The following is a 13,483-nucleotide window of genomic DNA, read 5'->3' on the forward strand; positions in this document are numbered from 1 at the left end:
GTGGTGCTGGGTTAGTTGTAGACTGTGTGTGGTGCTAGGTTAGTTGTAGACTGTGTGTGGTGCTGGGTTAGGGTTAGTTGTAGACTGTGTGGTGCTGGGTTAGTTGTAGACTGTGTGTGGTGCTGGGTTAGTTGTAGACTGTGTGTGGTGCTGGGTTAGTTGTAGACTGTGTGTGGTGCTGGGTTAGTTGTAGACTGTGTGTGGTGCTGGGTTAGTTGTAGACTGTGTGTGGTGCTGGGTTAGTTGTAGACTGTGTGTGGTGCTAGGTTAGTTGTAGACTGTGTGTGGTGCTGGGTTAGGGTTAGTTGTAGACTGTGTGGTGCTGGGTTAGTTGTAGACTGTGTGTGGTGCTGGGTTAGTTGTAGACTGTGTGTGGTGCTGGGTTAGTTGTAGACGGTGTGTGGTGCTAGGTTAGTTGTAGACTGTGTGTGGTGCTGGGTTAGGGTTAGTTGTAGACTGTGTGGTGCTAGGTTAGTTGTAGACTGTGTGTGGTGCTGGGTTAGTTGTAGACTGTGTGTGGTGCTGGGTTAGTTGTAGACTGTGTGTGGTGCTGGGTTAGTTGTAGACTGTGTGTGGTGCTGGGTTAGTTGTAGACTGTGTGTTGTGCTGGGTTAGTTGTAGACTGTGTGTGGTGCTAGGTTAGTTGTAGACTGTGTGTGGTGCTGGGTTAGGGTTAGTTGTAGACTGTGTGGTGCTGGGTTAGTTGTAGACTGTGTGTGGTGCTGGGTTAGTTGTAGACTGTGTGTGTGGTGCTGGGTTAGTTGTACACGGTGTGTGGTGCTAGGTTAGTTGTAGACTGTGTGTGGTGCTGGGTTAGGGTTAGTTGTAGACTGTGTGGTGCTAGGTTAGTTGTAGACTGTGTGTGGTGCTGGGTTAGTTGTAGACTGTGTGTGGTGCTGGGTTAGTTGTAGACTGTGTGTGGTGCTGGGTTAGTTGTAGACTGTGTGTGGTGCTGGGTTAGTTGTAGACTGTGTGTGGTGCTGGGTTAGTTGTAGACTGTGTGTGGTGCTGGGTTAGTTGTAGACTGTGTGGGGTGCTAGGTTAGTTGTAGACTGTGTGTGTGGTCCTGGGTTAGTTGTAGACTGTGTGTGGTGCTGGGTTAATTGTAGACTGTGTGTGGTGCTGGGTTAGGGCTAGTTGTAGACTGTGTGTGTGGTGCTGGGTTAGGGTTAGTTGTAGACTGTGTGTGTGGTGCTGGGTTATGGTTAGTTGTAGACTGTATTTGGTGCTGGGTTAGGGTTAGTTGTAGACTGTGTGTAGTGCTGGGTTAGGATTAGTTGTAGACTGTGTGTGGTGCTGGGTTAGTTGTAGACTGTGTGTGGTGCTGGGTTTGGGTTAGTTGTAGACTGTGTGTAGTGCTGGGTTAGTTGTAGACTGTGTGTGGTGCTGGGTTAGTTGTAGACTGTGTGGTGCTAGGTTAGTTGTAGACTGTGTGTGGTGCTGGGTTAGGGTTAGTTGTAGACTGTGTGTGGTGCTGGGTTAGTTGTAGACTGTGTGTGGTGCTAGGTTAGTTGTAGACTGTGTGTGGTGCTGGGTTAGGGTTAGTTGTAGACTGTGTGGTGCTGGGTTAGTTGTAGACTGTGTGTGGTGCTGGGTTAGTTGTAGACTGTGTGTGGTGCTGGGTTAGTTGTAGACTGTGTGTGGTGCTGGGTTAGTTGTAGACTGTGTGTGGTGCTGGGTTAGTTGTAGACTGTGTGTGGTGCTAGGTTAGTTGTAGACTGTGTGTGGTGCTGGGTTAGGGTTAGTTGTAGACTGTGTGGTGCTGGGTTAGTTGTAGACTGTGTGTGGTGCTGGGTTAGTTGTAGACTGTGTGTGGTGCTGGGTTAGTTGTAGACGGTGTGTGGTGCTAGGTTAGTTGTAGACTGTGTGTGGTGCTGGGTTAGGGTTAGTTGTAGACTGTGTGGTGCTAGGTTAGTTGTAGACTGTGTGTGGTGCTGGGTTAGTTGTAGACTGTGTGTGGTGCTGGGTTAGTTGTAGACTGTGTGTGGTGCTGGGTTAGTTGTAGACTGTGTGTGGTGCTGGGTTAGTTGTAGACTGTGTGTGGTGCTGGGTTAGTTGTAGACTGTGTGGGGTGCTAGGTTAGTTGTAGACTGTGTGTGTGGTCCTGGGTTAGTTGTAGACTGTGTGGGGTGCTAGGTTAGTTGTAGACTGTGTGTGTGGTCCTGGGTTAGTTGTAGACTGTGTGTGGTGCTGGGTTAGTTGTAGACTGTGTGTGGTGCTGGGTTAGTTGTAGACTGTGTGTGGTGCTGGGTTAGTTGTAGACTGTGTGTGGTGCTGGGTTAGTTGTAGACTGTGTGTGGTGCTGGGTTAGTTGTAGACTGTGTGTGGTGCTGGGTTAGTTGTAGACTGTGTGTGGTGCTGGGTTAGTTGTAGACTGTGTGTGGTGCTAGGTTAGTTGTAGACTGTGTGTGGTGCTGGGTTAGGGTTAGTTGTAGACTGTGTGGTGCTGGGTTAGTTGTAGACTGTGTGTGGTGCTGGGTTAGTTGTAGACTGTGTGTGTGGTGCTGGGTTATGGTTAGTTGTAGACTGTGTTTGGTGCTGGGTTAGGGTTAGTTGTAGAATGTGTGTGATGATGGGTTAGTTGTAGACTGTGTGGTGCCGGGTTAGGGTTAGTTGTAGACTGTGTGGTGCTGGGTTAGTTGTAGACTGTGTGTGGTGCTGGGTTAGTTGTAGACTGTGTGTGGTGCTAGGTTAGTTGTAGACTGTGTTTGGTGCTGGGTTAGGGTTAGTTGTAGACTGTGATGATGTGTTAGTTGTAGACTGTGTGGTGCTGGGTTAGGGTTAGTTGTAGACTGTGTGTGGTGCTGGGTTAGTTGTAGACTGTGTGTGGTGCTGGGTTAATTGTAGACTGTGTGTGGTGCTGGGTTAGGGCTAGTTGTAGACTGTGTGTGTGGTGCTGGGTTAGGGTTAGTTGTAGACTGTGTGTGTGGTGCTGGGTTATGGTTAGTTGTAGACTGTATTTGGTGCTGGGTTAGGGTTAGTTGTAGACTGTGTGTAGTGCTGGGTTAGGATTAGTTGTAGACTGTGTGTGGTGCTGGGTTAGTTGTAGACTGTGTGTGGTGCTGGGTTTGGGTTAGTTGTAGACTGTGTGTAGTGCTGGGTTAGTTGTAGACTGTGTGTGGTGCTGGGTTAGTTGTAGACTGTGTGGTGCTAGGTTAGTTGTAGACTGTGTGTGGTGCTGGGTTAGGGTTAGTTGTAGACTGTGTGTGGTGCTGGGTTAGTTGTAGACTGTGTGTGGTGCTAGGTTAGTTGTAGACTGTGTGTGGTGCTGGGTTAGGGTTAGTTGTAGACTGTGTGGTGCTGGGTTAGTTGTAGACTGTGTGTGGTGCTGGGTTAGTTGTAGACTGTGTGTGGTGCTGGGTTAGTTGTAGACTGTGTGTGGTGCTGGGTTAGTTGTAGACTGTGTGTGGTGCTGGGTTAGTTGTAGACTGTGTGTGGTGCTAGGTTAGTTGTAGACTGTGTGTGGTGCTGGGTTAGGGTTAGTTGTAGACTGTGTGGTGCTGGGTTAGTTGTAGACTGTGTGTGGTGCTGGGTTAGTTGTAGACTGTGTGTGGTGCTGGGTTAGTTGTAGACGGTGTGTGGTGCTAGGTTAGTTGTAGACTGTGTGTGGTGCTGGGTTAGGGTTAGTTGTAGACTGTGGTGCTAGGTTAGTTGTAGACTGTGTGTGGTGCTGGGTTAGTTGTAGACTGTGTGTGGTGCTGGGTTAGTTGTAGACTGTGTGTGGTGCTGGGTTAGTTGTAGACTGTGTGTGGTGCTGGGTTAGTTGTAGACTGTGTGTGGTGCTGGGTTAGTTGTAGACTGTGTGGTGCTGGGTTAGTTGTAGACTCTGTGTGGTGCTGGGTTAGTTGTAGACTGTGTGTGGTGCTGGGTTAGGGTATGTTGTAGACTGTGTGGTGCTGGGTTAGTTGTAGACTGTATGTGATGCTAGGTTAGTTGTGGTGCTAGGTTAGTTGCAGACTTTGTGTGGTGCTGGGTTAGGGTTAGTTGTAGACTGTGTGTGTGGTTCTGGGTTAGATGTAGACTGTGTGTGTGGTACTGGGTTAGTTGTAGACTGTGTGTGAGGTGCTGTGTTAGTTGTAGACTGTGTGTGGTGCTGGGTTAGTTGTAGACTGTGTGTGGTGCTGGGTTAGTTGTAGACTGTATGTGGTGCTAGGTTAGTTGTGGTGCTGGGTTAGTTGTAGACTGTGTGTGGTGCTGGGTTAGTTGTAGACTGTGTGGTGCTGGGTTAGGGTTAGTTGTAGACTGTGTGTGGTGCTGGGTTAGGGTTAGTTGTAGACTGTGTAGTGCTGGGTTAGTTGTAGACTGTGTGTGGTGCTGGGTTAGTTGTAGACTGTATGTGGTGCTAGGTTAGTTGTGGTGCTGGGTTAGTTGTAGACTGTGTGTGGTGCTGGGTTAGTTGTAGACTGTGTGGTGCTGGGTTAGGGTTAGTTGTAGACTGTGTGTGGTGCTGGGTTAGGGTTAGTTGTAGACTGTGTGGTGCTGGGTTAGTTGTAGACTGTGTGGTGCTGGGTTAGTTGTAGACTGTTTATGGTGCTGGGTTAGGGTTAGTTGTACACTGTGTGTGTGGTACTGGGTTAGTTGTAGACTGTGTGTGGTGCTGGGTTAGTTGTAGACTGTGTGTGGTGCTGGGTTAGTTGTAGACTGTGTGTGGTGCTGGGTTAGTTGTAGACTGTGTGTGTGGTGCTGGGTTAGGGTTAGTTGTAGACTGTGTGTGGTGCTGGGTTAGTTGTAGACTGTGTGTGGTGCTGGGTTAGTTGTAGACTGTGTGTGTGGTGCTAGGTTAGTTGTAGACTGTGTGTTTGGTGCTGGGTTAGGGTTAGTTGTAGACTGATGATGTGTTAGTTGTAGACTGTGTGGTGCTGGGTTAGGGTTAGTTGTAGACTGTGTGTGTGGTGCTGGGTTAGTTGTAGACTGTGTGTGGTGCTGGGTTAGTTGTAGACTGTGTGTGGTGCTGGGTTAGTTGTAGACTGTGTGTGTGGTGCTGGGTTAGTTGTAGACTGTGTGTGTGGTGCTGGGTTAGGGTTAGTTGTAGACTGTGTGTGGTGCTGGGTTAGTTGTAGACTGTGTGTGGTGCTGGGTTAGTTGTAGACTGTGTGTGTGGTGCTGGGTTAGTTGTAGACTGTGTGTGGTGCTGGGTTAGTTGTAGACTGTGTGTGGTGCTGGGTTAGTTGTAGACTGTGTGTGTGGTGCTAGGTTAGGGTTAGTTGCAGACTGTCACCTTGTTTGACCAGCCTGACATCTCCAGGAGGACTCTTCTCCCAGAGGCCAAAGCAGTGAGATCCTTTCGAGCAGTGGATCGTGGTGTTCTCGGGGGAAACCCGTCCCTCCCCCACCGCCACGCGCTCCATCTCCCACTGCTGCTGCTGCTCAGTGAAGGCACACTCCCTCTCCTTCTGCTGGTCAGCTGAGGGGGAGGAGGGGCGGTATTCATTCCTCATTCAGCAAACAGAGATGGCTCTCAAGAAACACATGAGACAGCACGCAATCCGACCACAACAACCTCCCCCTACCACCAACCCATCTCTTCTCTAATCAGACCACTCCAACCTCCCCCACCACCAACCCATTTCTTCTCTAATCAGACCACTACAGCCCCCCCCCCCGACCTCCCCCCACCACCAACCCATCTCTAATCAGACCACTCCAACCTCCCCCCGACCTCCCCCCACCACCAACCCATTTCTTCTCTAATCAGACCACTCCAACCTCCCCCCGACCACCAACCCATCTCTAATCAGACCACTACAGCCTCCCCCCGACCTCCCCCGACCACCAACCCATCTCTAATCAGACCACTACAGCCTCCCCCCGACCTCCCCCGACCACCAACCCATCTCTAATCAGACCACTACAGCCTCCCCCCGACCTCCCCCGACCACCAACCCATCTCTAATCAGACCACTACAGCCTCCCCCCGACCTCCCCCGACCACCAACCCATCTCTAATCAGACCACTACAGCCTCCCCCCGACCTCCCCCGACCACCAACCCATCTCTAATCAGACCACTACAGCCCGCCCCCCCCGACCTCCCCCCACCACCAACCCATTTCTTCTCTAATCAGACCACTACAGCCTCCCCCCGACCTCCCCCTACCACCAACCCATTTCTTCTCTAATCAGCACACTACAGCCTCCCCCCGACCTCCCCCCACCACCAACCCATCTCTTCTCTAATCAGACCACTACAGCCTCCCCCTACCACCAACCCATCTCTAATCAGACCACTACAGCCTCCCCCCGACCTCCCCCTACCACCAACCCATCTCTAATCAGACCACTACAGCCTCCCCCCGACCTCCCCCTACCACCAACCCATCTCTAATCAGACCACTATAGCCTCCCCCTACCACCAACCCATCTCTTCTCTAATCAGACCACTACAGCCTCCCCCTACCACCAACCCATCTCTAATCAGACCACTACAGCCTCCCCCCGACCTCCCCCTACCACCAACCCATCTCTAATCAGACCACTACAGCCCCCCCCCCCGACCTCCCCCCACCACCAACCCATCTTTTCTCTAATCACTACAGTACTACATTAACCCTGGTCTACTGTATTCCAGACCCACTAATACATTAACCCTGGTCTACTGTAATCCAGACCCACTACTACATTAACCCTGGTCTACTGTAATCCAGACCCACTAATACATTAACCCTGGTCTACTGTAATCCAGACCCACTAATACATTAACCCTGGTCTACTGTAATCCAGACCCACTAATACATTAACCCTGGTCTACTGTATTCCAGACCCACTACTACTACATTAACCCTGGTCCTTCTCCTCCTACTACATTAACCCTGGTCCTCCTCCTACTACATTAACCCTGGTCCTCCTCCTCCCGCTACATTAACCCTGGTCCTCCTCCTCCCGCTACATTAACCCTGGTCCTCCTCCTCCCGCTACATTAACCCTGGTCCTCCTCCTCCCGCTACATTAACCCTGGTCCTCCTCCTCCTACTACATTAACCCTGGTCCTCCTCCTCCTACTACATTAACCCTGGTCCTCCTCCTCCTCCTCCTCCTACATTAACCCTGGTCCTCCTCCTCCTCCTACTACATTAACCCTGGTCCTCCTCCTCCTCCTACTACATTAACCCTGGTCCTCCTCCTCCTCCTACTACATTAACCCTGGTCCTCCTCCTCCTCCTCCTACATTAACCCTGGTCCTCCTCCTCCTACTACATTAACCCTGGTCCTCCTCCTCCTCCTACTACATTAACCCTGGTCCTCCTCCTCCTCCTCCTACATTAACCCTGGTCCTCCTCCTCCTACTACATTAACCCTGGTCCTCCTCCTCCTCCTACTACATTAACCCTGGTCCTCCTCCTCCTCCTACTACATTAACCCTGGTCCTCCTCCTCCTCCTCCTACATTAACCCTGGTCCTCCTCCTCCTACTACATTAACCCTGGTCCTCCTCCTCCTCCTACATTAACCCTGGTCCTCCTCCTCCTACTACATTAACCCTGGTCCTCCTCCTCCCGCTACATTAACCCTGGTCCTCCTCCTCCCGCTACATTAACCCTGGTCCTCCTCCTCCCGCTACATTAACCCTGGTCCTCCTCATCCTACTACATTAACCCTGGTCCTCCTCCTCCTACTACATTAACCCTGGTCCTCCTCCTCCTCCTACATTAACCCTGGTCCTCCTCCTCCTCCTCCTACATTAACCCTGGTCCTCCTCCTCCTCCTACTACATTAACCCTGGTCCTCCTCCTCCTCCTACTACATTAACCCTGGTCCTCCTCCTCCTCCTCCTACATTAACCCTGGTCCTCCTCCTCCTCCTACTACATTAACCCTGGTCCTCCTCCTCCTCCTACTACATTAACCCTGGTCCTCCTCCTCCTCCTCCTACATTAACCCTGGTCCTCCTCCTCCTCCTACTACATTAACCCTGGTCCTCCTCCTCCTCCTACTACATTAACCCTGGTCCTCCTCCTCCTCCTCCTACATTAACCCTGGTCCTCCTCCTCCTCCTACTACATTAACCCTGGTCCTCCTCCTCCTCCTACTACATTAACCCTGGTCCTCCTCCTCCTCCTACTACATTAACCCTGGTCCTCCTCCTCCTCCTCCTACATTAACCCTGGTCCTTCTCCTCCTACTACATTAACCCTGGTCCTCCTCCTCCTCCTACTACATTAACCCTGGTCCTCCTCCTCCTCCTACTACATTAACCCTGGTCCTCCTCCTCCTCCTACTACATTAACCCTGGTCCTCCTCCTCCTCCTACTACATTAACCCTGGTCCTCCTCCTCCTCCTACTACATTAACCCTCCTCCTCCTCCTCCTACTACATTAACCCTGGTCCTCCTCCTCCTACTACTACATTAACCCTGGTCCTCCTCCTCCTCCTACTACATTAACCCTGGTCCTCCTACTACTACATTAACCCTGGTCCTCCTCCTCCTACTACTACATTAACCCTGGTCCTCCTCCTCCTCCTACTACATTAACCCTGGTCCTCCTCCTACTACTACATTAACCCTGGTTCTCCTCCTCCTCCTACTACATTAACCCTGGTCCTCCTCCTCCTCCTACTACATTAACCCTGGTCCTCCTCCTACTACATTAACCCTGGTCCTCCTCCTCCTACTACATTAACCCTGGTCCTCCTCCTCCTACTACATTAACCCTGGTCCTCCTCCTCCTACTACTACATTAACCCTGGTCCTCCTCCTCCTCCTACTACATTAACCCTGGTCCTCCTCCTCCTCCTACTACATTAACCCTGGTCCTCCTCCTACTACATTAACCCTGGTCCTCCTCCTCCTACTACTACATTAACCCTGGTCCTCCTCCTCCTCCTACTACATTAACCCTGGTCCCCCTCCTACTACATTAACCCTGGTCCTCCTCCTCCTCCTACTACTACATTAACCCTGGTCCTCCTCCTACTACATTAACCCTGGTCCTCCTCCTCCTACTACATTAACCCTGGTCCTCCTCCTCCTCCTACTACTACATTAACCCTGGTCCTCCTCCTCCTCCTACTACATTAACCCTGGTCCTCCTCCTCCTCCTACTACATTAACCCTGGTCCTCCTCCTCCTCCTACTACATTAACCCTGGTCCTCCTCCTACTACTACATTAACCCTGGTTCTCCTCCTCCTCCTACTACATTAACCCTGGTCCTCCTCCTCCTCCTACTACATTAACCCTGGTCCTCCTCCTACTACATTAACCCTGGTCCTCCTCCTACTACATTAACCCTGGTCCTCCTCCTCCTCCTACTACTACATTAACCCTGGTCCTCCTCCTACAACATTAACCCTGGTCCTCCTCCTACTACATTAACCCTGGTCCTCCTCCTCCTCCTACTACTACATTAACCCTGGTCCTCCTCCTCCTCCTACTACATTAACCCTGGTCCTCCTCCTCCTCCTACTACATTAACCCTGGTCCTCCTCCTCCTCCTACTACATTAACCCTGGTCCTCCTCCTCCTCCTACTACATTAACCCTGGTCCTCCTCCTACTACATTAACCCTGGTCCTCCTCCTCCTCCTACTACATTAACCCTGGTCCTCCTCCCCCTCCTACTACATTAACCCTGGTCCTCCTCCTCCTACTACTACATTAACCCTGGTCCTCCTCCTACTACATTAACCCTGGTCCTCCTCCTCCTCCTACTACTACATTAACCCTGGTCCTCCTCCTCCTCCTACTACATTAACCCTGGTCCTTCTCCTCCTACTACATTAACCCTGGTCCTCCTCCTCCTCCTACTACATTAACCCTGGTCCTCCTCCTCCTCCTACTACTACATTAACCCTGGTCCTCCTCCTCCTCCATTAACCCTGGTCCTCCTCCTCCTACTACTACATTAACCCTGGTTCTCCTCCTCCTACTACTACATTAACCCTGGTCCTCCTCCTCCTCCTACTACATTAACCCTGGTCCTCCTCCTCCTCCTACTACATTAACCCTGGTCCTCCTCCTCCTCCTACTACATTAACCCTGGTCCTCCTCCTCCTATTACTACATTAACCCTGGTCCTCCTCCTACTACATTAACCCTGGTCCTCCTCCTCCTCCTACTACATTAACCCTGGTCCTCCTCCCCCTACTACATTAACCCTGGTCCTCCTCCTACTACATTAACCCTGGTCCTCCCCCTCCTACTACATTAACCCTGGTCCTCCTCCTCCTCCTACTACTACATTAACCCTGGTCCTCCTCCTCCTACTACTACATTAACCCTGGTCCTCCTCCTCCTACTACATTAACCCTGGTCCTCCTCCTCCTCCTACTACATTAACCCTGGTCCTCCTCCTCCTCCTACTACATTAACCCTGGTCCTCCTCCTCCTCCTACTACATTAACCCTGGTCCTCCTCCCCCTACTACATTAACCCTGGTCCTCCCCCTCCTACTACATTAACCCTGGTCCTCCTCCTCCTCCTCCTACTACATTAACCCTGGTCCTCCTCCTCCTCCTACTACATTAACCCTGGTCCTCCTCCTCCTCCTACTACATTAACTCGGTCCTCCTCCTCCTCCTACTACATTAACCCTGGTCCTCCTCCTACTACATTAACCCTGGTCCTCCTCCTCCTACTACTACATTAACCCTGGTCCTCCTCCTCCTCCTACTACATTAACCCTGGTCCTCCTCCCCCTACTACATTAACCCTGGTCCTCCTCCTCCTACTACATTAACCCTGGTCCTCCTCCTCCTACTACATTAACCCTGGTCCTCCTCCTCCTCCTACTACATTAACCCTGGTCCTCCTCCTACTACTACATTAACCCTGGTCCTCCTCCTACTACATTAACCCTGGTCCTCCTCCCCCTACTACATTAACCCTGGTCCACCTCCTCCTCCTACTACATTAACCCTGGTCCTCCTCCTCCTCCTACTACATTAACCCTGGTCCTCCTCCTCCTCCTACTACATTAACCCTGGTCCTCCTCCTCCTCCTACTACATTAACCCTGGTCCTCCTCCTACTACATTAACCCTGGTCCTCCTCCTACTACATTAACCCTGGTCCACCTCCTCCTCCTACTACATTAACCCTGGTCCCCCTCCTCCTCCTCCTACTACATTAACCCTGGTCCTCATCCTCCTCCTACTACATTAACCCTGGTCCTCCTCCTCCTACTACATTAACCCTGGTCCTCCTCCTCCTACTACATTAACCCTGGTCCTCCTCCTCCTACTACATTAACCCTGGTCCTCCTCCTCCTACTACATTAACCCTGGTCCTCCCCCTCCTACTACATTAACCCTGGTCCTCCTCCTCCTCCTACTACATTAACCCTGGTCCTCCTCCTACTACATTAACCCTGGTCCTCCTCCTCCTCCTACTACTACATTAACCCTGGTCCTCCTCCCCCTACTACATTAACCCTGGTCCTCCCCCTCCTACTACATTAACCCTGGTCCTCCTCCTCCTCCTCCTACTACATTAACCCTGGTCCTCCTCCTCCTCCTACTACATTAACCCTGCTCCTCCTCCTCCTACTACATTAACCCTGGTCCTCCTCCTCCTACTACTACATTAACCCTGGTCCTCCTCCCCCTACTACATTAACCCTGGTCCTCCTCCTCCTACTACATTAACCCTGGTCCTCCTCCTCCTACTACTACATTAACCCTGGTCCTCTTCCTCCTACTACTACATTAACCCTGGTCCTCTTCCTCCTCCTACTACATTAACTCGGTCCTCCTCCTCCTCCTACTACATTAACCCTGGTCCTCCTCCTCCTCCTACTACATTAACCCTGGTCCTCCTCCTCCTCCTACTACATTAACCCTGGTCCTCCTCCTCCTACTACATTAACCCTGGTCCTCCTCCTCCTCCTACTACATTAACCCTGGTCCTCCTCCTCCTCCTACTACATTAACCCTGGTCCTCCTCCTCCTCCTACTACATTAACCCTGGTCTTCCTCCTCCTACTACTACATTAACCCTGGTCCTCCTCCCCCTCCTACTACATTAACCCTGGTCCTCCTCCTCCTCCTCCTACATTAACCCTGGTCCTCCTCCTCCTCCTACTACCTTAACCCTGGTCCTCCTCCTCCTCCTACTACATTAACCCTGGTCCTCCTCCTCCTACTACATTAACCCTGGTCCTCCTCCCCCTACTACATTAACCCTGGTCCACCTCCTCCTCCTACTACATTAACCCTGGTCCTCCTCCTCCTCCTACTACATTAACCCTGGTCCTCCTCCTCCTACTACATTAACCCTGGTCCTCCTCCTCCTCCTACTACATTAACCCTGGTCCTCCTCCTCCTCCTACTACATTAACCCTGGTCCTCCTCCCCCTACTACATTAACCCTGGTCCACCTCCTCCTCCTACTACATTAACCCTGGTCCTCCTCCTCCTCCTACTACATTAACCCTGGTCCTCCTCCTCCTCCTACTACATTAACCCTGGTCCTCCTCCTCCTACTACATTAACCCTGGTCCTCCTCCTCCTACTACATTAACCCTGGTCCTCCTCCTCCTACTACATTAACCCTGGTCCTCCCCCTCCTACTACATTAACCCTGGTCCTCCTCCTCCTACTACTACATTAACCCTGGTCCTCCTCCTCCTCCTCCTACATTAACCCTGGTCCTCCTCCTCCTCCTACTACATTAAGCCTGGTCCTCCTCCTCCTCCTACTACATTAACCCTGGTCCTCCTCCTCCTCCTACTACATTAACCCTGGTCCTCCTCCCCCTACTACATTAACCCTGGTCCTCCTCCCCCTACTACATTAACCCTGGGGAGGTTAATACTGGGGAGTATTCCTCTATGGGTCAGGGTTAGAGTCAGGGTTAGAGTGAGAGAGTATTCCTCTATGGGTCAGGATATTCATTGGACCAGAGCAGCAGTGTGTTTACCCATGGCCCAGTTATTTGCTAATCTCTACCCCCCCTCGCTCCCCCGTCCTCGCCGCGGCCTCACTAGCGAAAAACAACAACAGCCTGATTTATTTTTTCTTTCTCCCTCGCCCAGAGATGGACGTCGTGTGTTCTACAGTCAGAAGGAATCAGTGCTCGGTCAGACTGTCCTCTCTCCTCTCCAAGGCTCCACACTGGAAATACATCACATTATAGACCCCTGAAATGTCCTACTGGAGAGGTGGTGGGGCATAATGGTCAGGGAGAGGGACATCATGGTCGGGGAGAGGGGCATAATGGTAGGGGAGAGGGGCATCATGGTAGGGGAGAGGGGCATCATGGTCGGGGAGAGGGGCATCATGGTCGGGGAGAGGGAAATAATGGTCGGGGAGAGGGCATCATGGTCTAGGAGAGGGGCATAATGGTCGGGGAGAGGGGCATAATGGTAGGGGAGAGGGGCATAATGGTCGGGGAGAGGGACATAATGGTCGGGGAGAGGGACATAATTGTAGGGGAGAGGTGGTGGGGCATAATGGTCAGGGAGAGGGGCATCATGGTCGGGGAGAGGAGCATAATGGTCGGGGAGAGGGGCATAATGGTCGGGGAGAGGGGCATAATGGTCGGGGAGAGGG

The 13,483-nt window shown here is 51.8% G+C and overlaps 1 protein-coding gene across 2 annotated transcripts in view; it reads right to left on the bottom strand.

The window, feature by feature from the left end:
* LOC110524928 (bone morphogenetic protein receptor type-2) overlaps nt 1-13,483 on the bottom strand; it is a 71,041-nt gene that overhangs the window by 36,035 nt on the left and 21,523 nt on the right. For both annotated transcript variants that reach the window (XM_090206982.1, XM_090206981.1), the window contains exon 2: nt 5,219-5,404. In XM_090206982.1, the coding sequence (XP_090063108.1) occupies nt 5,219-5,348 (130 nt within the window). In that variant the 5' untranslated portion in view covers nt 5,349-5,404. The remainder of the gene's footprint in view (nt 1-5,218; nt 5,405-13,483) is intronic.

The sequence above is a fragment of the Oncorhynchus mykiss genome, chromosome 18 (assembly GCF_057628025.1).
Source record: "Oncorhynchus mykiss isolate SJ-2025 chromosome 18, ASM5762802v1, whole genome shotgun sequence".
In the NCBI taxonomy this organism is placed as follows: Eukaryota; Metazoa; Chordata; class Actinopteri; order Salmoniformes; family Salmonidae; genus Oncorhynchus; species Oncorhynchus mykiss.